The 27,358-nt window shown below is 34.4% G+C and overlaps 1 protein-coding gene and 1 non-coding gene across 2 annotated transcripts in view; one reads left to right on the forward strand and one right to left on the reverse strand.

The window, feature by feature from the left end:
• Positions 1–506: 506 nt before the first annotated feature.
• DSG1 (desmoglein 1) overlaps positions 507–27,358 on the reverse strand; it is a 33,546-nt gene continuing 6,694 nt past the window's right edge. The window contains exons 2-15 of the mRNA XM_003924759.4: positions 25,099–25,134; positions 24,714–24,845; positions 23,381–23,536; positions 22,150–22,294; positions 20,319–20,485; positions 18,394–18,528; positions 17,916–18,101; positions 15,486–15,745; positions 13,715–13,854; positions 12,138–12,419; positions 8,341–8,471; positions 7,937–8,006; positions 5,773–5,972; positions 507–3,734 (exon numbers count right to left, since the gene is read on the reverse strand). Of these exons, the coding sequence (XP_003924808.1) occupies positions 2,679–3,734; positions 5,773–5,972; positions 7,937–8,006; positions 8,341–8,471; positions 12,138–12,419; positions 13,715–13,854; positions 15,486–15,745; positions 17,916–18,101; positions 18,394–18,528; positions 20,319–20,485; positions 22,150–22,294; positions 23,381–23,536; positions 24,714–24,845; positions 25,099–25,134 (3,096 nt within the window). The 3' untranslated portion in view covers positions 507–2,678. The remainder of the gene's footprint in view (positions 3,735–5,772; positions 5,973–7,936; positions 8,007–8,340; positions 8,472–12,137; positions 12,420–13,714; positions 13,855–15,485; positions 15,746–17,915; positions 18,102–18,393; positions 18,529–20,318; positions 20,486–22,149; positions 22,295–23,380; positions 23,537–24,713; positions 24,846–25,098; positions 25,135–27,358) is intronic.
• Positions 6,485–6,590, forward strand: LOC120361704 (U6 spliceosomal RNA). The gene has a single exon (XR_005577844.1). It is a non-coding gene; the product is annotated as a U6 spliceosomal RNA (small nuclear RNA).

Consider the following 27,358-nt stretch of genomic DNA (forward strand, 5'->3'; position numbering starts at 1 on the left):
AGAGTAAACATCTAAAAGAAGAATGAAGTTCTGCCCAAAGCTTGTTCGTTGAAAAATGACATGCCTTTAAATAACTACTAAAATGGCTGATGGCTTAAAAAGGTAATTTTCAAATTTAGGACTAAACAATGTGCAATCCTGGAAGAAAAAAATGGTTGGAAAGTATCTTCCCAGAAAGATAGATGACTAATACTTCCATTTTTCTTGTTTTCCCATCAGTGTGCAATTCTGGAGGAAAAATTTGGTTAGAAAGTATCTTCCTAGAAAGACAGATGACTATTACTGCCATTTTTTTTTCTTGTTTTTCTCAGTGTTTAACAGTGTTTAGGAGTTCAAATGTAACTAAATTGGGGGAATCTTAACTACCTGCACATTTTAACAGCAATAGTTATTAAAGACAGTTATTTGTTGTTTGCCAGACAACCTAAAAAATATCTCTGGAAGCTATCAGGTGTTTTAAGAAACGGCCTGTGGTGAGGATATTTCATATCAAAACAACAAGCAAGTTTCCTGTGGTCAGATATCATTCCCTTTAATAAATTACTTAATTAATTCATTAATAATTTTTTCTATTCTTTACAACTGGACCCAGGCATACTCAAGTATATTTTTGACTTTTTTTTTTTATACCTTTTGACTTTATTTCTGGAAAGATTACCCATCCTTAATGTAGCTCCCTAAGTGGTAGAAAAAGAAGACTCCCTTCGAATGACTTTATTTATATCTCTGCATTTTGGCATACTACAGACTATCAAAATTTTACATATTCTACAGAGTTAAAAGAAGATGTACACTGTAGCTTTAAAAAACATTAGCCTTATCTGCTGTTATTCAGAGCAAAATAGCTCTATGTTAAATAATTCACTCCTGTCCCCTTTATACCAGTGTAGGAAGTCAAATAACTATTCTTAGGCCTTGTAATTTCCTGGAAAATTTGAGTAATTATGGTAAATTCTTTAAAAGTTGTATATAATTCACAACTCCAGGGAAAAATTTTTGTTCTAATTTTATTCTGTCACATAGGTCACATAGACTTTCAGTTTAGTGAGCTTATAGTAACACTGTATTTAAGAAAGAAAAAAATTTCTCTACCATGCAATAGTAAATTTACCTTTTTCTTAGAGTGCTTTGATTCTTTTTAGAGATTTTTAGTCAGATAACACTATATAGCAAACATACAGACATGGTATTTCATCAATAGGACATTACTAAATTTTGAAGCTAGAAAAATATGTTATACTATATAATTTGGATGCTATCTATAAATCAGAGCACATGTAAGCCAAGGTCTTATTGACAAATCAAACCAGGAATTTAAAATTTATGCCAGTGAGAAAAATTAGTGGGTGAGATAAACTAGTGGAATAGGTTATCTACATTTCATTCTGGTCAACACAGTATTGTCAACTCTGTTAAAGGCTCCTGGTTGACCCCCGCAAAATGGTAGCAGAGATTTGCTAAAGCAACCACTGCTTTACATACTAAAAGCCAATAATTAGCATAGTATTACTTTACAAAAGAATTCTTTTCTAACTTTCCCCATTAAACATTTTACATGTTCTAAAAACATTTTTTTAGATCCCCTTAAAAAAAAATTCCCCCAAGCTTAAGCATACTGCAAGCTTCTTTTCTTCTTCTTCAGTTTTGCCTACAGCTCAGCCTATGTAAATCATTTTAACATTGGAGCTATGTAATAAAGAGCTGGATAAGAATGAATATCACATACTAAAAACAAAACCTGAAAACACAATTCAGTTCCCATCTGCTTACTTGTAAGGTCATTTACCAGTAGTTATGAGAACCATGCAGGGCCTCATTTGCTTCGATTTGAGAAGTTAACTTAGCAAGTTTTGCTTTCTTACGTCAAAACCACAGGGGTAAATGGAAAGTTGAGTGTGATATTCCTCAACTTCACCAGTAAGCAGTATTCACCAAGATTACATCTAACACTAAACACAAACTAGAATCAGAACAATCCTTGACTCCACAGGAGATTTAACTGAGGCCCTAAATTAAGATTCAGAGTCAGGCATTGTTAGTTTACCCTGCACAGACCTCATTGCCACTCTCTAATGGAATTTTCCTCCTAGGAAATACTTCCTAATTTAAAATTTATTTTATCTAGTGCAGTAATTAAGGTAGGAGTGCTTGATGGCTTGTGGACTTGACTATGCTGTCATTCTTAAACAAAAATCAGTTAACCCTTGTATAAATCTGTGGTTGAATTTTTATTTATGTTATCTGTGAAACCGACAGGGTGTCTGTCTGGTACACATTTTAGATTTTCTCACAGACATGAACACATATTGCATGTTTAGTTCTTTTTGAATTTTGCCCAAGCTATGTGGCAAAGCAAAACAGAGCAAGGAGAATGATACCAATTGATGTCATAAGACCAGTTACAGGCTGGAGATACGCTACAGGCCACACAGGCCCAAAGAAGACTCTGCCTCAAGTTTTAGTTCCTTAGTCCTAATATAACAAAAAAGTTTATGAATGCTAAGGAGAGCTCTCCCTAGTAGCAATGTTTCCATTTATTTTTCCCATTGTGCTTTCTCACCTTGGTCCTCAATGATCTGAGCACCAAGTGGTGCATCATAAATCACATTGCTAGTTTTTGGGTGGTGAGAATTGGATCCGAATCACAGTGACTATGAAAAAGTGAGCTGGGATCCTGACTACTTGCTGTATTGCATGGTACTGTACTTTGTGATTCGACTTCGAGCTGTGCTAGGGGAGGCAGACCCAATGGTTTGGTTAAAGTGATGGTCAGAGGAGCTCCTCATGTGGCCAATGGTGGCTGTCCCTCCCAAGCTGCTCAGGCCCATGCCACTACCACTTATGCCGGCTCCACTCAGGGCCCCGCCTCCAGCACCCATGCTGGTGCCAACCAGGCCACTGCTGCCTATGCCACCGCTTATGCCACTGGTGCCACTGATTCCAGTTACACCAGTGCCAGAAACAACCCTCTCTGTGACAATCACATTGTGGGCATTGCCTAACTCAGGGTGCATACTCAGACTACCTATCATGCCGGAAGTTGGTTGGATTACTCTTTCTGTCACTACCACATTTGAAGACTCTCTAGGATGATGGAAAGTCAGAGAGGTGGGTAGACTAGAACTTGGTGCTATTACCCTTTCTGTCACTATAACATTTGACCCATCTCGCAGATCAGGCATCTCTAACATTCCATGCAAATCAACGCCAGAGATCGGGCCGACCACTCTCTCTGTCACCACCACGTTTGATGCTTGTCGGTTATCGTGAATGTGCACAGAGGGCTTCAGAGTGTCAGAGGTGGTGTAAGACTCGGTCACAGTGACATTACCATAGCCCAGAGGATCGGGAATAGGCTTAGGATGCTGTACACCAGGTCCCGAGGGATAGGTGCTCTCAGAAATTACTGTGGTAGTGCCAAAATGTGGGGAGATGGGTGGGTGTCCACTAACCATGGGCTCTGTTTCCTGAGGAGGGCAAACGGGTTCAGTGCTTTGGGGTGGCCAAGAAGGATCAAGGTCTGGATACGATTCAATTTCTTTTCCCAGGCTGATGTCTGCCAACTTCTTAAATTTAGGCCCCAGCGTATCCAAGAAGCTGTCATCCAGATCTTCTCCAATGAAGCTACAACAACCCACAGAACCAGCAGGGGAACCTACACCTTCGATGTCATATATGAGCAAACAGTCATTGGATGGGCGTCCTTCATCTTCATCTGCATAAGCATATGCTTTCTGAATTTATAGGAGAAAGAGAAAGTGAAATTATGAATGCATATTTAACAACAGTAGAATGGCCTTTACCATTAGTTTTTCTTCCAGAGCATTTTCAAAGAGAAATGAAATAAAACAAGATTCTAACATCTGCTAGAGATACTTTAAAAATAATTTTGTAATTACTTGAAATAATTTGGTTAGAAATTATTTTAAGTATAATTCTAATAATATATTATGATATTAAAAATTTACTTAGATGGACCTATTTATAATTGTGTACTTTGGACATAAAACTATGCACAAAAAATCACATGAATTATTTTATAACGAAGTTAAAGGGAGGCATATAAAAATGCTGAACTTGAAGGACACAAAAATGTGTTGTTTCATTTTTTTATCTAGAAAGGGTAGTTCATAGTTGATTTGGGTTCACTCAGGATTCTGTTTCTTTCCTTCAGATGAAATGAATATGCAGATTCTGTGAAGGTTTATTGCAACCTGGCTTTTTCAGCACAGCAACAGGAAAATTGGACTCTGGGTCTGTTTTACAAAATTGAAGGTGACCAAAGATAGTTTAAAAAATAGATAATATCTCTAAATTCAAAGTAAAAGCCCAAAGGCATGTATATTTCTGTTTCATCTTTGCTGTTCATAATAGTGGATTGTAAACTTTCAGGTTAACAGAAATACCTTATAGGAAACCAATTCATTGTGCCATTCATGTAAAAAAAAATTATTGAGCCTTTGCTATTTGCCAGACACTCTGTGTTTGGAACTTAGCTATGCATAATGAACAATACCAGAAACACAGAGCTTATATTTTGGTTGAGTGAGACAGACCACACAGAAGCATATGGTCAGGAGGTGGCAGATGCAGGGTAAGGAAAAGGAAAGTGACAGGTGTTGTTTTAGATAGGGTGATTAAGGAAGGGATCTGTGATAAAGTGATATGTGATCAGAGATTTGAAGGAAGATGTTTTTATGTTACATTTTTATAACAACAGATAATATACAAATATTATGTTATATGTATGGAGAAGCATTCCTGTGGTTTTCAACAAGCCTCATTACTATCTATTGCTATTTGAAGGCTTTTACTAATATTTTATTTTAAAATATCAGCTTATTTAACCCAGTGATGTCAATATCACTAGGTTAGTTAATGAAAGCCTTTTAGGCCAGAATGAAGGACAGAAATGTTTTTCCAGTCAGTATCAGGGACAAGAACTTCCTGAAGGTTGGGTGTCACGTAGTGTGCGACCATGGACAATTACGTCTCTTCCTGGCTATGGCAAAGTTAAGTCTCCTGCAGTTGCTTCTCCAGGCTTCATGTCTTTCCCACCAGCTGCAGCACGTTCTTACAATGTTTCAGAAGTAGACTATAGCTCTTGATCCCACTCTTATTAACTGTTGACTATGTGTCTAGAATTGAGCTAGGTACAGGCAATATAATGTAGAGAACATGTGGATGAGACACTAAAAATGGTGGTAGACATGTAAACTGACAGATCTTAGCAATTGCAGGTTCTATAAATGTATAAACCAAGTGCTGCAGAAATACAGATGAGAAAACATTACACCTATTTTGGATGAGAGGGTTAAGTGTAAAAACTTCAGAGGGATAGTGATATTTGGACTGGGTCTTGATGGGTAGGGGTTTGTGAAAGACCTAGTGGGATGCAAGCAAAGGCATGGAGGTGAAACGTCTGTGGCAAAGGTGCTCAGCAAGTGGAATTGATGTCAATGAGTAATTGGAGATGAGAGGGAGGGTTCATTTTGTGAACATCTTAATTAACATGTTAAGGACTTTGGATTGCAAGCCCTGAACAAAAGAAAGCTGGGAGCCATTGGCTGTTCTTAAGTGGAGGAGTAAAGTGTGGAGGTCAGAGCTTTTGCTATACAATTCATTGACAGCATGGATTGTTGGGCACAAAGATTAAAGGCTGGGAACCCAGTTAGAAGACTCCTGCCAAAGCCCCTTTGGGAATTAGGGAAAGCTTGGAGAAGAGCAGTGGACACATGAATGGTGAGAAAAGCATGTGGCTAGGGACATTACCTGACAGAAGTAGCTTTCCATGAAATTCATATTCAGACCTCCTTCTCTACATTCCCTCATAGAATTTCTTCTTAATGTTCCAGAGTATTCTTGACATGTCTCAGGCATTCCTGACATGTTAACTTCCTCTCTTAGTTCAACTCTCTCTCCTCCTCCCAGATCATGCATTTTTCTGCCATCATACTCATTTGTATAAACTCCTAAAAGTGTTGAACGAATTACATTTATTTTCTTTTGTCTATTATAAACTAAAAATCAACAACTTGATACAAATATACGATTTCTTCATTTAGATATGCATTTGTGAATAAAGAAATAAAAGATAACACATAAAGGAGATATTAATACACTATTGAGCTCAAAATAATATTATTAATCAATTTGTCAATTTGGTAATTATCTGTTAAGAGAGTACTATATTCTCTGCTGGAAGTGAAGGCTACAGAGAAATTAGAAAAATCTTTGTCTTAAAAAGTTTGATTTCAACATGAGGGAAATTGGAGGGAAAATATTCAAATTCTGAAAGTTAAAAAAATAGTGTAAGAATACCCTAATGTATTACCAGAAGCACAGGACATCCAGAAAAAGACATGAGAACTACTGGCTTTCAGAGAGAAGGTTATGGCTATGTGAGGAGAAAGGTTTTCATGAATCTTGGGTTTGCACTTGGATGTGAGGGGTAAATTGAACACTGTTACTCTATTTGAGGTAGGTACTCACTTCGGTAGCACATATACTAAAATTAGTACTATACAGAGAAGAGTAGCATTGCCACTGCACAGGATGATACACAAACTGGTCAAGTGTTCCCTCTTTTTTTAATTGAAAAAAAAAAGAGAAATATTTGAAGTAGATGAGAAAAAAATGATGGTCTGGACTGTGGAACTGCTATGGAATGAAGAATGTTGTCAGTGGGATAGGTACACATTGGCTTTAGTATGTGAAGGATCTTGAGTTTGGGAACAACATGTTTTTCATGTTTCAGTTGTCCTTGGTGCCTCCTATGGTGCTTTGCTCAAAATGTGTGCAAGTTTGTAGGCTAATGGGGACAAATGCATAAATAAATACTGATGGATGTGATGATCTGACAAGTCTTGAGAACTGATTCGGTGTCAGTGAATGTGAGTCAACAATGAGATTCTGCTTTTGAGGTGAGAAGACATTGGGGTTATTAATGAAAATGGACAATCAGGTGGAGAAATAGATTTAAAGACTGATGTTTCCAGTTCTTTGAATAAGGTCCAGTTCTACAAGTAATACACATTCCTATGCCTGTTGTATATTAGAGTTTAAAGTAGAAAATAATGGTTACTGTTTAAAAAGACTATGAGACAAATAAGCTAACCAACAGTAATTATTTACCTTAAGAAAAATAATGTGATACAACTATTTTTACAGATATGATTTTAATTGTTCTTTATTGTAGTGGTAGTTATCCACCTACTGTGAAATTCTAATTGTTCCCTGGTTTTTGCCTGTGAATTGGTCTAGACAACCATTTTAAGGCAAGTTGTATTCATGTAGTCTTACCCATGTGCGAGAAGAAACTCCACCATGTGCACACAATGTCAATTGAGAGCTTTGAAAGATTTGATAGTGTTTCAGCTACTTACTTTCAATGAAAGAAATTGGACAAATATCTTTTGGGTAATATTTATGATGATAAGGAAAATGAATGTAGTTTTTGCTTTGTTATAATAAGCAGCTAAAGTCAAAGCAATTTTAAATCCTTAAATTAATTGTGTATAAAGATTTTAGCCTCAATAAATGAGCACAGATTTATTTCATTTGGGTTTAATTCTAATTAACGTATATATGTGTATGAAATATGTGTGTTTATAATGAAAGTTGTTCCATGAAATTAAATGTCTTGACAAAAACTTACTCATGGTTACAATTCAGTACTTCTATATATAGAGAGATCCTAATTAAGTCACCTTCTAAGTACTCTTTGATGGTTGAGGAAAATTTTTAAAATGCAGCATCTAAGAATCATAATTTCAGTAGGTTTTTCCTTGCCATTTCATTTACAAATTAGTCATTTAAAAAAGAATGATATAAACACTTTTAAAGAAAAGTAAGATAATCAAAAACAATATGCAAAGAGAGAAAACAGACTGCCTCCTTAGTCATTTGAGTTGTTAAACAAAATTTTTTTTCTTACCTGAGTTGTCAACGAATTCGATCAGATTTGTAGCACCAGATATTGGTGGTACACAGACAGTGTTTGTAGGCTAAAAGACAGGAAACAACATTTCCATTTGTAATGACAAATGATTATAATCTTTCTATAGTTATACATTTGGTTTATTCTCAAATTATCTTAGATTTCCTAACAGGATACTATTTAAGAAATTCTGAAATATAGTTAAATTTGAACTTCATTTAGAAAGCCTTTTCTGGTTACTTCCATCTAATTTTGTTGGACTTTTGATTTCATTTTCCCCATTAGCTTTCTCAGCACAAAAAAACAGCATAGACTGTGAGTGATGGTGGCCATCTTGGTTCATGTGTAGAGACTGAATTTCAGTGACGACCAAAGGCTGTTTCTTAGAATGTTGCACTTACATCGAGCTGTGGTCCTTCTTCTGACCATACATGCATTGCTCCATCTGAACATTCGGGAACAGGCTCAAAGCCGCCTACACTACGAGTAGCAGCACCGTCACAATCACAACAGATCATCAAAAATGGGACCACTGGTGGTGGAAGGATAGTAATACTGGAGTTAGCATTGGATGCAAATGAAAAACAAAACAACCTGATTTTTTTTATGGTTAAATTTGAATTCCTAATATAACTGGTTGGTTCTAAAATTATGCAAGTTTCAGAATACAAGCTGAATAATGGTCAGACACCAAAGTAAATGGGAGCTTCTGTATTCTAGATTGCAGTCAATTTTAGTTTGTCTTATAGTTTTAAAAATTACAAATAGTAGGCCTGGCATGGTGGCTCCCACCTGTAATCCGAGCACTTTGGGAGGTGGAAGCGGGTGGATCCCTAGAGCCCAGGAGTTTGAGACAAGCCTGAGCAACACAGTGAAACCCCATCTCTACAAAAAATACAAAAATTAGGCAGGCATGGGGGCTTCTGCCTGTAATCCCAGCTACTCTGGAGGCTGAGGTGGGAGGATGACTTGGACCAGGGAGCCTGAGGCTGCTCAACCAGGGAGGTGAGTGGTGGCTGTGCCACTGTACTACAGCCTGAGTGACAGAGTGAGACCCTGTCTCAAAAAAAAAATTACAGATAGTATTACATTATTAAAACTGATGAATTTTTCCATGTCATTACTTAGAAAAATATTAGAGGAGAGAAAAAGGAAAGATGAAAAGGTCAGGCAATATATTCGATCCTTTGTATTCTCTCCTCCATGTCTTTATTTTCTTCCTTTCACATATGCTTGCCTTTATTGCAACATGAAGATCTTATTCATGCTTCCAACAACTCTCTATGAGGCTATTATTTCCCCCACACGAATGTCTTTTATTTCAGTAACCTTATACAAATAGAAAACATCACACTGATTAACACTGTCTTTTGCTGTTAATCAATTGGAGTTTTCTTATTTATCTATTTATTATCATTCTCTTGTATAGTATAATCTTGGTAAATGGTTTTGAATAAATGGATGAAAGAACGAATGTATAAATTAAAATTGTGGAGCAGGAAGAAAGGAAAAAAGAAGGAAGTAAATTAGGGAGGTGGGAAGATAGTAAGGATAGAAATAAGGGAGAGAGGGAGAGAATAAAAAAGAAAAAAAAGAGGAAAAGAAGTTCATGGTTGGTTTTCTGAAAATATACCAGAGAGTAAACTTTGGGTCTACAGGTAATGATGACTCTAAGGCCCATATATAATTTGTAAATCTTTTATTAGCTACAGTACCCAGAGGTGGTTGGCACTATGAAAAACCAACTCAGGCTGGGCACGGTGGCTCACGCCTGTAATCCTAGCACTTTAGGAGGCCAAGGCAGGTGGATCATGAGGTCATGAGATGGAGGCCATCCTGCCCAACATGGTAAAACCCCGTGTCTACTAAAACATACAAAAATGAGCCGGGTGTGGTGGCATCATTGCACTCCAGTCTGGGCTACAGAGGGAAAAGAAGCCAACTCAAAATGACAAATATTATTTATGATTATAGTAGTGATAACCAGCACTTGGATAATTAAGTTACTCCTATGAAATATTAAATTTAAAAATTTTACAATGTTAGTTGGTAATCAATATGAATAAAAAATAAAGAATGAACTCTTTTCATATATATTTTATGTTATATTCTTCAACTTCACTAGCATTTTTGCCTTTTTCTTGTCTTGGTGGTTCATTTTGATGAGAATGCTTTTTTCTTCTCTCTCTCTTTTCCTATTCCCTGTTTCATGGAACTTTTCCTAGTTATTACTTTAACTAACTATGAACCAATAAGAATAAACTCTTATTTGTTAGTGTAGAAATTTCATTTTTTGGAAATACATTTTAAATTTTGGCAACAGAACTCCAGCTCTAAGCTGTGTTACCTGCATGCCTAGATTCATTGAGGTGTGGATGAGCCATAATGTTGACTACAATGTTCAAAAAGGTGAGTTGTTTAAAATCAGGGAAAACCCAGTTTGCAAATAAATGTAGCAAAAAATGTCTATTGCTGTTCATGTACTACGAGAAAGGAAAGTAGAATATATATATTGAGACAGAGTCTTGCTGTGTCACCAGGCGCTAGGCTGGAGTGCAGTGGCACAACCTTGGCTCACCGCAACCTCTGCCTCCTGGGTTCATGTAATTCTCCTGCCTCAGCCTCCCGAGCAGCTGGAACTACAGGCGTGCCACCATGCCCAGCTAATTTTTGTATTTTTCAGTAGAGACGGGGTTTCATCATGTTGGCCAAGATGATCTTGATCTCTTGACCTCGTGATCTGCCCGCCTCGGCCTCCCAAAGTGCTGGGATTACAGGCTTGAGCCACCACTGCCGGCAGAAAAAATATTTTATATATAAGTGCCCTGACTTCACATTTTGTATATGTGTTCGAATTAAATATCTGAGGTACCTTCTGACATTCAGATTTTATCATTTCACATTTGAAAATGACAATGCTTACATTAATTGAATTGTAATGTGCAGAGTACAACCAACTGACTTTAGAGTTCCTGTTCGCATTTCTCAAAGACCGTGCCATGTGGCTTCTCTCGATCTAATTTCTATCATCATTTAAGGTAATGTTAAAAGTCATCTCAAGAATCCACTGGATTCTACCTTTATGGCTAGACCCTTGACTAGTGCTACCCTGGTGGCCATAGAACACGCTAAATACTTCATGTGTGGTACTTCTTTTTCATCATCAAAGCAATGTTTTAAGGTAAGTGTTATTTCATACACGACAAAAGCAAGGCTCAGAAAGGTTAGGTGACCTTTGGAAGACTCAGATAATTAAGCTTAGAAACCAGGGTTTAACCCTAGGTCTATTTGACTTTCCTTTTATTTATTCTATGCAGTTATAGTATGAATAAAATCTCTTCAAGACCTGTCTCCTGCCTATCTTTTTAGTCGAAACTTTCACCAGCTGTCAGGCACATCTTTAATTTCTTTCACGTTGGAGATCTTCATTGCAGTACCTCACACTCTCATTCTTTTGGGTTTTTGCACATAGATTTTTTTTTCTTTGTATTGTATTCCCTTTCTCTTGTTCATCAGGCTAACTCCTATTCATCTTTTAAAATGCAACTGAGGGTTTACTTTTTTTCTGTAGCCTTTTCTTTTTTCTTTCTTTCTTTCTTTTTTTTTTTTTTTTTTTTTGAGACTGAGTTTGGCTCTGTTGCCCAAGCTGGAGTGCAGTTATGTGATCTTGGCTCACTGCAACCTCCCCCGCTTCCTGGGTTCAAGCCATTCTGCTTCAGCCTTCCAAGTAGCTGGGGTTAGAGGTGCCTACCGCCACACTCTGCTAATTTTTGTATTTTTAGTAAAGATGGGGGTTTCACCATGTTGGCCAGACTGGTCTTGAACTTCTGACCTCAAGTGATCTGCCCACCTTGGCCTGCCAAAGTTTTGGGATTACAGCCATGAGTCACTGCATCTGGCCCTCTGTAGCCTTTTTTGATTGCCTTCTTCACTGAAATAGCAATTTGAGCCTACTTGTTATGGCACTTTCCTGTTACACTGAGACTTAATGCAAATAAATTTTTACCCTCCACAGTCCTATAAGAGGTCAAGAAGTTTTTTTCATCTTATAAACCCAGTGCCAAGCATGGAAATTCCTTGATAATTGCACAAATCGAGAATTTGTGAAACATGTTTTATCAAAGAATCAGAAAACTTATCTTCTCCCTCACCATTTTTTTTGGTGGACACGTATACGTCAGATTGCTAAAGTACTTACATCCTAAGACCAAGAATCCCATGATGAGTAGTCCAATGCCAGCAGGACCAAAATGTACGTTGTCTGAGATTACTGCAATCCCATTAGGTCCTTCGAGTGTATTTGTGTTGCTTCCTTGCTGAGTGGAAGTATCGTCTCTGCTAGCATTGGTATTACTTCCAGTGTTCGTATTTGTATTATCATCTGTGTTACCACCTGCGTTTGTAGTAGTATCACTGTGACTGAAATCAAAACCTTCCATGTTAATATTTATTGTACCGGTGCAAGTTCTTTGAAGATCATCTGTAATAATGTTCAAAATAGAAGAAATATTTTAGATATTTAGCATCATAATGGTTGGACAATACAGAATTTTTTTTACATCAATATTTATTTTAATATCTTTATTCTCATAATTTCTCCTAACTTGCTAAATCATCCTTGTTTTTGACTCAGTTTTAAAAATCAACTAAATTATTACATTATTATTATAAATAACATTATTAGTCATAGTAATACTATTTATTGGATTTTTCCTTGCATTACTAATATTTGAATATTATATATAATTTGAAAAGATAGAATTACAGAAAGAAGCAAAACAAAACCAGAAACCAAATTCATGGTAGCAGCACCCAAGGACAACCCCTGCTGGTATTTTTTTAAATGATCTTTTGATTTTAATTATAATGCTGAATGCTTGCTTATTATTTATGTTACATTGATGTGATCGTATGGTTCATTTCATTTTTTTACTTCAATTTTTTTACTTTAAACTGTAAGTATTATTTTACATTTTAATAAACTTTTTATTAACAGAGTTCCTGATGATTATATAATTTTATATCAAATGTATCATGGTTTACTTACCCAGTTGCCTATTTTTTATATGGGTTTCAATATCTAATTATTAGTGTTGTAATTAACATCTTGTGCATTCAGCCTATTATATTTTAACTTTTCCTGAGGTTATTAAACGTGGAATTATTCAGCAAAAATACAGGAATAATCTGTTTGAGGTTATTTTTGTAATCTTTATTACATATATGTGAGCTCAGTTGTCTGACTTCATTAATTGATGTAACCCTAGAATCTGGCACAGTGGCTGACATTTAGTTGGGACTCAATATACACTTTCTAAATAAACGAATAAAAACATTTCTGGAAGTATATAACAGAAGTATGTTTAAATCCAGTCTATATGATATCAAAACTCATGACTTTCTGCTCAACTATGCTAATCCTGTTGTTTTGTTTTTGTTGTTATTTCTATCATTATCGTTGCATCCTTTTAAACCTATATTGTATTATTCCATTTTAAAGAAGCAATAACAGGTATAGATGATTAAATAACTTCTCTAAGATTCTATAGCTAGTAAGTGATGGTAGAAGACACTAATCTAGTCTCATTTGAGGACTCACGGTCTTAGCAACTAAATTATACTGCCTCAAGTAGTTGAAGTTATGAGTCTATAATGCCCAATGAGACAACTTTTGTTGGAAAGCAGTTACTTTAAAATATGATAATTAAAATTTTAATATATTAAAGTATATGCAGCTTTATCTAGAAAAGATAAAAATGTAAATTGATTTATTACCATCTATGGAGAGAATTGTTCCTTGGTATTTTCCCCCAAGCATATTATATTGGTCCCTGGTAACTTTATTTTTCAAAGTGATTATGCCTGTTCTTGAGTCAACAGCTAGCAGGTCAGCTGGATTATTTCCCATTACATATCTGTATTTAAAAGAAAATGATACAAATTAATGTCAGGTCTCTAAAAAAATGAGAAGAAATTTTAATTTAGAATGTATTTTTTCAGTCAGTAGTTATAACCCCTGGATATAGTTTTCAGTTACTAGAAAAGTAATTACTGAGCACCCGTTTCTTATGGAATGTCCTTTTACACCCAGTTGGATGTCAGAATAATACTTTGATTCTTGGATCTCATTTTCATTTGATTTAGGTAGCAGCGGAACGATTACAGAACACTTAGATCCTGGGATTTCCTGGGCTGCTCCTAATCCTATTCTTTCACAAAGAAGTTGCTTCATCAGCGTGGCCTACACTTTCCCTATTTCCACTCCTACTCCCCGCATGCACTAGAACGTGACAAGGCCTCTTTTGAATTCCAAACTATGGCCTTCCCTTGATCCTCTATTCTATTCTTCTTTTCATCTTTGACTTCTCTGTTTTCCTTCTCATCTACTACTTGTGAAACAAACAGTATTAGATAATATTCTCTCTCTCTTTTTCTCTCTCTCTGGCATTCTGCTAAGTTCTGGGTTGGGGCTACCCTCCGTGAAGTCACTCCTACTGGGTAAAAGAAAGCTCATCAGCAACGTGGTACAGTGTGACAGGACCTCTAACAGAACTACTCACGCTGTGTGAGGAGAACACCAAGAAAGAACTTTCAAAACACATGGGTGGGCTGGGCGCAGTAGCTCATGCCTGTAATACAAGCACTTTGGGAGGCCAAGGAGGGCGGATCACATGAGCTCAGGAGTTTGAGACTGACCTGGCCAAGGTGGCGAAACCTCTTCTCTACGAAAGCAAAAATTAGCCAGGCATGGTAACAGGTTCCTGTAATCCCAGCTACTTGGGAGGCTGAGGGAGGGGAATCGCTTGAATCCGTGAGGTGGAGGTAGCAGTGAGCTGGCATCGCGCCACTGCACTCCAGCCTGGGTGACAGAGTGAAACTCCATCTCAAAAAACAAGCAAGCAAACAAACAAAAAACCCAAACAACAAAAAACACCTGGGTGAAGTGCTTCTCTCATTCTTCTGGTCACAGTCACATATGCAAATACAGGTACATGTGCATGTGCAGTTTTTTTTTTTTTGTGATTAGGTGGAAATATTTCCATAAATATAGTTTTAAAAAATGACATAACATAATTTTCCTTAATATAAATAATTTTTCACACCAGTGTTATTGACCAATATTAAATGCTGAATAAAGTGAAGAATATAACTGAAATGAGCTAACAAAAATCTAATTGATTTCAAGCTGGCAGATTTGCAGTAGGGAAATCATTTCTTAAACTCTTCTGAGGGACTAATCACAGCCTGTGGTGATCAACTAATTGATCAATAAGATACAGAAACACAGGAGTGTTGATATTTTTGAGATATATTATTTTTACATATCTCATCTTTACATTTTAACATCTTACATCTTGCATGAATTTTTATGTTTTCTTAAGTTACACATTTTAAATTAATAACAGTTTATAGTAATTTTTACAATTAAATCATAGTTTGAAAAATAATGAAAAGTATTTTAACTCAGATATTTATAATCTCTAAAGAGAATATATGTACTTAAGTTCAATATGTGAGGAAAACTAGTTGTAAATGTTATTCTTACCTAGCAGTTGTTGAAGGTCCATTTGTGTCCTGGTCCGTAGCTATAAAGTCTCCCACTTTAGAGTTTGCTCCCATATTACCAGTTACTATGTATGTCTTTGAACCTGGACGAAACACTGGGCCTTCACGTTGATTTAGCACAGCCACAGAAATTGCAGTTGCTGTCAGTTTATATTGAGACATAATTGAATGATGAAATTCAGCTTTATTTCTGACGCCAATACTGAGTTGCAGATTATTCACAGCTTCATAATCTAAGGGCTAGAAAATAGAGTGAAATAGTTTTATTATAAGAAGAGAAAACGTTCCAGATGAAAGAGAAATCCTTTGATAATAGTAAAAAAAAAACCCTTATTCTCTTTCATTATGAAACATAAATGCACACAAATACATAATCTATTCTTAAATTTTTAATCTTTAATTCATGTAAATTTGTGCAAATAAACAATTCAATTGCCTAGATCCATTGTTGAAAAGTTGAAAACATATGACATGAGCTTAATTGTTTCCCAAACAAATTAAAAACTTAAAATAATACAGATAGTCAAATTTTACATATTTTCTAGTGCAAAGACAATTTACCCTACTTTTAAGCATTTTATGTTTCTCAGAAAGTAGCTATTTATTACACAGTATGGATCAAATATATTAGAAGGTCAATCATTTGAATGGTTTTGTCCATAAGAACTATTTAGAAGAAATTTCACATCTGTAAATGTGACTCTGAACAAGACAGATAATAGAATGTAATATGTGTATAATATATTTACTTTCTTCAACATGCTTTAGAAAAACTTATTTCATAAAATAGTCAAGTGGTGATTTTTTTAATGAAAAAATGATATTAATATCCACAGCACATGAAATGCACAAACAACTATGCCTTTAGAGCCATACATACCAAATAAATTTTTCTAAATTTTCACAAAAGTAATTTAGATAAAAATAGAAATTCACACATTGAGCTCTCCTATGTAGCTAAAATGTTGAATCTTTGTTCTAATGTTGGCTTTATTTGCAATTCAAAGTCAAATGTATATATACATTACACACCCATAAAATACATATGTATATAATTATAACAAAAAATTTAATATATGATATGTCTGGGCAAACAATTATCATTCTCATTTTACAGATGGAGATACTGAGGACAGATAGGTTGAATAACTTTCTGAAGTAATATAATAGTTTGGGGCAAAATAGATTAGACTCCAATTTCCCCAGTATTGAATCCTAAATAGTATCATGGAAAGAATGTGAACTTCATATCTAGAGAAAACTAGGTCTAAGTGTTGGCTGCACTACTTACTAGCTATGAGAACTTATGCAGGTTCTGTGCTCTCTTGGAGCTTCAATGTCTTTATCTGCAATATGGAAATAATATAGACTAATTAGCAAGGATGCTGTGAGGGATAAACTAAAGCATCTGCATACTGTCTCAAGTTAAATACAAGCTGTAGGCATGGTGACACTTTAAGAAGACACAAGAGGCAAAAAGCCATACATTCCTATGGGGACCGAGTAGTTTGAGAGTCTGTTTTCCAGGCCTATTCTGGAAAAAACAAATAGTTAAATAGGGATTACATTTTACTATAAAAATACATATTGCTTGCAACATATACAATCCATGCACAGCTGTTGTAGATTTAAAAAATTGACTCTACAAGTTGTGTAGCACAGGGAGAAACTTTGACTATCAGCTCCCTAGGGGGCGGTTTTTTTTCTCACATCTCAGATGAAATTTTACTGCAGGTAAATGTGGACCATTAATATATAGAGGACGTAAGACAACGGTGCTGGACCAGTTGATTTAGATCAAATTTCCAGCATATCTGTGTTCCTAAAAAGCCTTGGTCAGCAGCCACGGTGAGATGGGGTTGATTATTCTACATTTATAGTAATTTAACTTAAATTTTATAAAAACACACTGGAGGAATAAACACATTTTCATTTATATGATGAATATTCTACATGTGTGGCAACTGACTTACAATGTTGACATGAACACATTTTTAAAGCCCCTATTAAATCTGCTTTAAAAACAATTCTTAAAACATTAACCTTAAAATTTAATTATACTTTATTTTAAGTGTAAAATACAATTTTTTAAGGTGCTTTCAATTTATATAATCTATTTGGGAGTACTGTATTGATAAAATGCTCAAGTTAAAATTCAATGCCTGTTCTTCTGAAATGACTGTAAGCAGAAAGACTATATTGAAAAGCCTGGCAACAGAGCAAGACTTTGTTTTTTTTTGTTTTGTTTTGTTTTTAAAAAAAACCCTCCATGTTATGTATAAATTTGAAACACAGTAATTTTATTCTTTTAGTGAGTCAAGTTTGTGAAATGTTGGCATCATTTTATTTTAAGCTTAACATTTTGAAAACAGATTAAGAAAACAAAATATTTAGGATAATTACACCATACCTTAACAACCTTTAAAATTCCCACATTTGTTCTTTCATTCATTTCTATGTCAAACCAATTTCCTTCATTTCCAGAGATAAAGAAAATTACTCCCATCCAGTTAGCTGAGAATTCTTCATCCAAATCAATTACTCTAATCTCCATCAAATTTGTATATAGAGTATTTTCTTCAATTTTTATGGAAATCTGAAACGAGAAGTGAAAACTCTTAGCATCAACTGTGTGAAAGAGAGAAGAGCTATAGTAGGCTTGTACTGGAATGTTGATAACTTCATTATTTAGAAAAGCTACCCATGCTTTTAACCTCATTTTTCATTGCTTAAATCCATTTATTCTTGCATAAACACAAGAAAAAGGTATGTGTCTACATTTGGGTTGTATGTCAATAAATATAACGTGCCTCTGTGAACAGAATTGTTAGTATATGTTTTAGAATGCAGTGAATTTAGAGTTATTAATTTCAAGAACAAAGACTTACTTCAGGCAGTACCAAGTAAGGGATGTTGTCATTGACATCGAGGATTTTAATGCTGCACTCACACTCTGCTGACATGCCATCTGCCCCACCATCTCGATCAGAGCCTCTTACAGCAAGAGAATACTGGCCGTATTGCTAAAAATACATATTGCAAGCAATATCACACTTGACATAGAAAGCCTTTACTTTGTCTTACGCAAAGTTCTTTTAAATGTTAGCTCAACATTTACATAAATCTATTATAGAAGTAGGGTTAACACAGACTATGGAAAATCCACAAATTTCACATGATTATTCCCAATAATGCTTATCATGCATTATATAAAAGATGGAACACTTTTTAAAAGGCTTCATTTCTTATTAATAATAGTATGTCCAGAGGTTGAAAAAGTTAATAAAGGGTAAAACAAACCAGAATGATCTCAAAGAAAGAGATTAAGTTTACCAAAAGTTTATGGCATGAAAATTCCATACCCTAAATAATCAGCCCCCGAGTATGCAAAAAGCATATAAAGAGATAACAAAGGTTTGTGTTTTGGGAGGTAGTGGATTGTGGCAATGGAGTTACCGGTGATGTATCTATTCTTGACTCTATTCAATGGTGCTTACATTCCTAGAAGCTGGTAAGAGCTATGGAGGCTTTCTTTGACTCATGCAAAAATGCACTCATTCAAAATGATGTTTATAATTTAGGGAGTTTTATAGAGACGTCTTGAGGTCTCTCCATTGACCCCGGGTTGAGAATATCTGCTCTAGTGGCTTCCCAATGCCTGCAGAGTCTCTTTCCTTTTGACAGCCCTTTCTTACAGTGCTTTGCCACTAAAGCTCTTTCGACACGGAAGAAACCCCATTGGGCTGTTTAAGAAAGTTTGAGAGAGAAAAAGCTAAACATTCAATTTCTTCTAATGTTAATTTTCAAACACATATGAAAGAATACTTAGGTAGCCTAGAAACTTATAACATTTAGGTAATTAAAGAGTATTAAAATAATATGTATTTTATATAAAATGTATGTATTTTATATAAATGTATGTATTTTATATAAAATGTATGTATTTTATATAAAATAATATGTATTATAATATTTAGGTAATTAAAGAGTATTAAAATAATAAATAAACCTAAACATCATTGGCAAGGAGATTGTCATTTTAATAACTAAAACAAAATTAACAGAATACCATCAGAACATAAAGTTTCCTCACTTATGTCCCTAATGTACATATAGGTCAGCAACATTCTATTAAAAGTTAGTATTTTTTAAAATAATAAAAAAGTAGATATCTTAAAACTAAATCATGAAATCACACATCATGCTGGAAACCTCATAATGCTGATTTTACTCTGTTAACAATCACTAGTTATTTTCTTATTTGTAAATAAAAAGATCGGTCAGGCTGTTATTTAATTCCTATCCATCATTCTTATTCTGTGGTTCCTTTCCCAAAGTAAATGAACGGGTGGGCAATCAGTAGATGTTACATAGGAAAAACAAGAGTTCTGTTGTCAATGGAGCTGAGATCTGCTGGGTTGAAGAAAGAGAGCTTAGTGTGTAAATATTCTTGGAGCCTCCAGCATACTCACATGCATTGTAGCTCACCAAGATGTGGACATACAGCAAGTGTTTCCTAAATTCATTTCATTATAGAACACGTTCTTTAGAGAAATGCAGCTTTGACTCTACCTTAAGCATATTTTCATGTACTTTCACAATCTAGTTTTCTTTAATTGAAGCAAATTTTAATTAATATTATATGAAAAATGCCAGTACAAATTGTAATCGAAAAATCCCCCTTTTTTCATTTTAAAAATGTTTCTTACATGAAAGAATCATGTGAAAAAGTTGTACTTTTTTCTCTTCAGTACCCTTGCTTTTAGAATCAATTTCTTTGCGACTAAAAACCCCCTTATAGAAAAAGAATTACCTCTCTGTCTAGGAAATTATTCATCGTTCGAATTTCTCCAGTATATCTGTTGATAATAAACATTGGTGCATCTGCGGGTTCTTGTCTTATAATCTTGAAGGCTATTTTTGAGTTCAAATTGTTTGGTTCATCTGCATCAGTAGCATTGAGTATCATCACCAGTGTATCTGGAAATCAAGGAAAATTGATTGTAAATGGGCAATTTACATTTTTGTTACATTATAGCATATCACCTTTCCAAAAAGTATTAGAGTTACTGGATCCATATAATGTGGACTTCACTGTTTTCCCTTTCTACTCCTTCTACCTATGAATAGCTTAGCTCCTTTATATATCTTCGCTTAATAAAAGGATCACATTTTACTAGGAATCTAGGCATTGCTGATAACTAGGAAACAAAGGAAATGTGTTATTCTGGCTTTCTATTTTTTCTTCCAGTACATTTTCTTATTTTTTAAAAGGCTGCTATGGTGAAACCAAATAATAATAAGACTAGACCAACATTTTCCCAACTTTCTCAACACTTTCTAGCTATAAAAGCGTGGCCTTAGTTTCCATATCTATAAATGGGGATAATATTACTGCCATCGTCACTGAATTCATGTGAGAATTAAATAATTAATAAGAGAAAACTATATAAAGTTTCTAATGAATAAGGCACACTTGATAAATATACATTATTACTGTTTTGTTTTGGGTGATCCTTTGTTAAGTGCAAGGTAACTAGTAGATCTAAAGAAATGCTTGTTGAAGTACATACGTTATCTTGTCTCATCATTTTCATTAATTTTACAAGTAGTTTTGATGAAGATTATTGGATTATTGGAGATTGTGAAAACTGCCAGTTCTCATTCATAAGTTTGGAATTCTTCTCTACTGTCCAACTCCATTTCAAATACAATTTTCCTACAAATGATCCAGGACATCTCTCATCCCCCACCTGGATTCATTGTAGCATAATTTTAAAAATGTTTTCACTAGATAATTAACATTTATTTACACTTACATAATTTATATAATTAAATTCCATTGTAACTATTGAAAGCAGTGAAAAACTCTACATGTTCTGATGTGAAAATAGGTTCAAAATATATTCTTATAAAAATTCATGTTGTGGATTAGTATGTAACAGATGATAACATTTATGTTCAAAAACATGTTATTTATGTTTACATAATTATGGAAAGCATGTACACGGTGCATACCTTTGAAGAATGGTATTAGAAAATGCAGACAACAGATTTTTGTTCCTTTTTACTTTTATATTACATAAATTTAATGAGCATTTTTATAATGACATTTTAAAAAGTTCAAAGTATAGGTGCAGTATTTTAATGAATAAAAGTAAAGTGTAGGGATTTTTGGAATTTACAAGAAATTTTATCACTTAAAGGTTAAACCACAAAATGAAGTTTTGTGTGGAAGTGATTTCTATAAGTGATTTTAAAGTATGTAACTTTAAAAAGGAAAAAAATGATGCAGTATGAGCAGAAAGGGGCGTGATTGTCCTTCCACACAGTTAGATTGGGAGGCTAAATTCACATCCCAATGCCCCTGCCACCACTGTGCAAAATGCCTTTAAAATTTCTTGTTAGGACTCTCCTGCAGGACTGGTCTGAGAGTTACATGAGAAAATCCTCCTCATTGCTTTGGAAATGCTCCTTGTGTCTGTCAGATTGGAGCCGCTTCCATAGTTGAAGGGAAAGACTTTCTATTCTGCATCTTTTCTCTAGCTCATCTCTTACATTCATGATGTGTACTTTGACATAGTTTAGTCTCCTGTTAGGTGCCTGGCTGTTAGGAGTGGTTTGGAAGCCACTATATTACTTACTTGCATTAGAATTTTCTTCTATTTGTCCTACAAATGTAGACATTGAAAATACTGGAGGGTTGTCATTTATATCCAGAACCCTGACTCTGAGCTCTAGAGGCCTCTCTAAATCTTGGCCCATTGAGTTCAGAGCTCGGCAGTAGATCTGGGAGAGAGAAAAGAAATAATTACTTGGTGAAACACAGATTTATTAAGTTCTGACTTTGAGCATTATGCTAGCACTGTGGGGAATTAAAAGAAAAAAGATATTATTATTACTTCTAACTAGAACACAAGTGTTCTAACTAGAACAGGCAGTGTGAATGAACACTGCAAATATTGATTATTATTTGAAGGTGTTTTGAGATATGGATTGATGAGGTTTTAATAGAAGAGGTAACAGGAGCAAAGTAAGGTTTCTTTGTATCTATTTTTTATATTAAGAAGTGTGTTGGGCATGATCATAGAAGGAAATTCGAGTAGCCAAGGAGCCAGCAGAAGGCAGACAGAAAAGCAGAGGTGATGGAGTAAGATTCCCCAAGAAACTGGTAATTATAGGAAGATGGAAATGTCTTGGAATATGCTTCAGGAAAAAATAACAGCTGATCCTGCTTTTGGATTTAATGAAAAACATTTCTGAGCTGGGAGAGAGAGAAATAATTGTGGGAGGTTATGATGGATGGCTTCAGCCTTTTTGGTGAAGTTGGTCACCAGGTCAACTGCTTAAAGTGGAAATGAGGTCGAGAATTTGAAAAGTTAGGATACTTAAGCTATGTGACAGCTCCTGTAAAGAATGGAGTGAGATTCACTTAAGAATCAACTAATTTTCAAGGTGCATTAGGAGCTCAGGTGAACTTGAGGAATATGAATTTATAATAAAGTATCTTTGCTCAGAAAATAGTCCTGCAGGAGCTCCAGCACCATTACTTCACATTAGACTTAAAAGAAGCTAACATTCTCTACTGAATTAAAGGAAAAGAGAAAATTGAAAAGGCAATTTATCCTTCCAAACAAATACTCTAGTTTGCCAGTGAGGACAGACTAAAGGCTAGCATTTTTGCTGACATTTAAGTAAAACATTTTCTCTCTTAATCTTTGCATTTCTTTTTGGTTATGGGATGCTCGTGAATTAAGAAACAACCAAAAATGCCAAATATTGAGACTCTTGAAATCGAATTAAGTATTATCTGAGATTAAGAGTTTCCAAGAAGAATTAAGCCTGAACATATATATTCACATGAAGTCCACTTACAATGAAGAAAGGAGTGACCTCTCGATCAACTATGGATGTTATATTAATTTCACCAGTTTTTTGATTAATGACAAAGATTCCATATGGTGGTTGATCAATTCCTACTCCAGAGATGCGGTAGGTAACTTGCTGGTTTGCAGCACAATCTGAGTGAATCTGCAAAAGGAATACAAGTAAAAATATTACAAAGAGCAAATAGAGTTCTATGTCTGATGTATGACAGCTTTCTTGAGAGTTGTTGCATGTCATGATCTTGTTATCATTTAGGAAATGTTGACAATGGAGAATTATTTTCCTAGATGAGAGTAACAATTAACAGCTCTAATATTTTCAATGGTAACTGACAATGTAATTAAAGAAATTCAGTTTCTACTTAAACAAGAGAAAAGCAAAATACCACTCTACAATATCTAAGTCTATGCAATTATCATGCATATCTTCATTCATTCAGCAGTTAAAATCTGATCTCGTATTATTTGCATGGTCTGTGCTTGCACTGGAGCTACAGTAGGAAAATCCTTGCCCTCTTAAGGAGTTTACCAATGTTGTCATTATGCAACTTTGATCTTCAATGTTTTTAAGTGTAAAGTTTTTGAAGAAAGTTTTGAGTAGATTGCTGTAGGTGACTAGAGTTATCTGAGTTTGAGTGGAAGCTCTTAATTCTCAAAATGGGGAGGATGCATTAGTGGAAAAGGAAGGAGACCATGCAAATAAATGTTTATAGAAACCAGAATTCTTTATTTGAAATAAAATATTGTTTGGTTGTAAACAAATCTTAGTGGGGCATCAGTGTGAGTGTCTGTGTGAATGTATGTGTATATTTGTCTCTGTATCCGTGTACTATATATCTGTATGTTCATGAATCTGTAGGGGGATGTTTCTAAGTGTGTGTGTATATAGAAAGAAAGTTACAGAAAAATTAATAGAAAAGGGGTATGAGAGAAGGCACTTTGTAAATGTTAATAAACAAACAAAAAGTAGAAATTCAATTCTAACACATAGTGAGGGAAAAAGAGCATGCATTGAAGTAATTCCTTTGAATGCACTGAAAGCCAAATTCTCTATTTAAATAATGATCTTTTTACATCTAGAGTTTGGGATATCACATGATCATGTATATGCCTTTCACAGTGAGGCGAGTCAGTATTTTAATGTTTCTCTGAGTGCCTGCATTTCTTAATTTGTCCTTAGGAGTTTCTGTTTTCATCATGTAGCTGACAATAGTTCTGTTCTGAATGGTAGCTTCTCAGTGAGACATGTTCATAAAATACTTAAAAGGCAGTTAGAAACTGTATCCATTCTGATTTTCACTGTTATGCTTTGGAGTTGATACCTTGGCGATTGGGTTTCTTTTTGAGTTGTCTTCACCTTCACGACAGGCCGCCGCGAACTTGATCCATTCACGTTTCTGCCTTCGGATTGAATGCCACTTGATGGTGCCATTTTTAGTGTTATAATCTCTTACCTTGAATGAGAGTAATAAAGAGATGGTATATATTAATTTAAATTCGTATTCCAAATTCCACTCAGATTTTTGGAAGAGGATATAATGTCTGAAATAGAGGACGTTTAATTGGGAAAAGTGGTAATTTTGATCATCTATTAATTTTAGCATGATGTGAACTTTATAAGAATAAATTTTCTTCAGAAAATATATTCTTATTTTCAAATTATATTCCTGCTTAAAACTTTGGAAGAAATGGATTTGTTATATTTACCTGGACTCGGAATTCACTGTTAACTTCTATCACCACCTATAAGAAATAAGATAATCACACTAGTTATTTTTTAATTAAATGCTTTAAAATTCATATTATTCCATTACTTCAATAAAGATATAAAACCATAGGCTTGTGAGTCATTATATTTTATCAGTCTATATAGCAGGTAGATCTTGTTTATGTCTTGGGTCTGATGATGATGCTAAGAATTTTTGATTTTACCGTTCAACTTACTCTTCTTTTTATTAATTCTATTTTTAATTTTTTTTTATTTTTAGCTATGCAGATACTTGTTATTACATGGGTAGAATATTTGAAGCTAGAACTCAAATAAAATGTGGTCAGAAACTCAGGCTGTCTTAGTAAATCTTGTGCCCAAAGAGCTGAGATCTCTAAGGCTATTCAGTAATATTACAAAATAAGTCAAAATCTGAAAACATTCGAGTATAATTTCAGGATTTGACTAGCCACAGATGTAAACAGAAAAAAAGTGTGTGTAGGGTAGAAAAGATATGAAGCAGAACAATATATAGAAGGTTTCAGAATATTTAATCCCTCACACTCTAATTCTAGGTTAAAATTTCCTTGTGTACTTGCGGATTTTAAGTTGAAGTTTTTCACCTGCTTCGAAATATGAAAATAAAAGGTTCTAAAGGAAAAACATTTGCCTTTATGTAAAAATGAACTAGTTGATGTTTTATCTTTAGCTCTGAATGAAACAGATGTTATAAATGCATCCTTCCAGAGCACGGAGAGGCAAATGCAGGAGTATAGGGACAAGTTGCTGGGAATGTAACCTCCTTAGTCTCTTCTCTTGCATTAAACAATTTCCCTAGATAAACAAGTATGTTAGTCAAGCTGCCTAGTTACAGCTCTCGCTGTAATCTTTATACATGATTTGCAGGGAAAAATGGGAATAATTTTAATTATTTTCCCTAAAAGCCATAGGCTTTTCTGAGAGCACAGACATTTACATATGGAGTTTAATACATTCATATACCTGTTTAAGACATTGTAAAATATGCCTAAAAATTAAGTGTGGATTGGAGGCTAGTTTGCATTTATTAAGTTTTAAGTTATATTTATAATTCATTAAAGATAGTATAAATCCTTAATTCATATTTCCCCCTAAATAAGAATTTTAAACTTCTAATTGCATTTATTCAGAATTGCAAAGTATGAAAAACTTTATTTGTATCATTGATATAAAAAAATTATAGTTTGCATTTAAGAATACTAACAATAGTAACTTAAAAATACAAAAAAAAATTTTATAGTTGATTTTAATTGCATCATTATAGAAAATATAAAATTAATGTCTCTAAGTACCTACTTTAAAAAAATTGCCACAATAGTTAATTCAGAAAATAAATACTTATGATCAATATGAGAAGTGTAAAAAATTAATGTTTTTATTATAGTAATTACATGTCCATTGTATATTTAATATTAATAATTATGATTGTTATTACTCCTAATTTATTGAATAATAACTAAGTACTAGGTAATGTATAAATCTATGCATTTAATCTTCACAGCAAATACATATGGTCACCACTAATAGTATCAACATTTTTCAGATGAGGAAATTGAGTTTAGATATTAATCTATGGCTAAATGCAATTCAGTACAATTCAGAATAATTTGCACTTGAGTTGTGAGTTTTACAATAAAATATGAGATAGCCTATTCCCTCAAGTAAATTACTACTAAGTAAAACATGCTGCAAAGAGTTGATATTGCAACTTTAAGAACTCAAAAAATTCTGATTTTAATCTATTATCTTTGTGATTGGTAATATTTATATATAACAACAGTAATATAGCACAAAGAAAAAAAGAAAAGTACATGGCCCAAAGTTTAGGTCACATTATCTGTAGAGTTCACCTTGGGTGCAGAACTGAAATGATGTTAATATACATGCATACTCCTTGCTACCTGTGTGTTTATGAACATTTTCCCCTCTCTCTTGCTTGTGAGCGTGGGATGAGAGATGGGCATACCTTACTTGTCTGTTTGACAGCCATTTCTTCATAGCTACAGAATTGTGTGTGCATCTGCTATCTGTTGTTGCACTTCCCTTACTGCATTGGCACATCAGTGCTTGCTGTTTATTTTGGAAAACTATGCAGATGACTAAGAAATCTTTCCAGCTTTATGAAGCTGGGTCATTCTTTTTCCCATGAGAGACAACCTTAGGCAGAAGACCAAGTAAGTTTCACCATACTGTCAGACTCGCAATTGGATTTGTAATTTA

This window comes from Saimiri boliviensis, chromosome 13 (genome assembly GCF_048565385.1).
Source record: "Saimiri boliviensis isolate mSaiBol1 chromosome 13, mSaiBol1.pri, whole genome shotgun sequence".
In the NCBI taxonomy this organism is placed as follows: Eukaryota; Metazoa; Chordata; class Mammalia; order Primates; family Cebidae; genus Saimiri; species Saimiri boliviensis.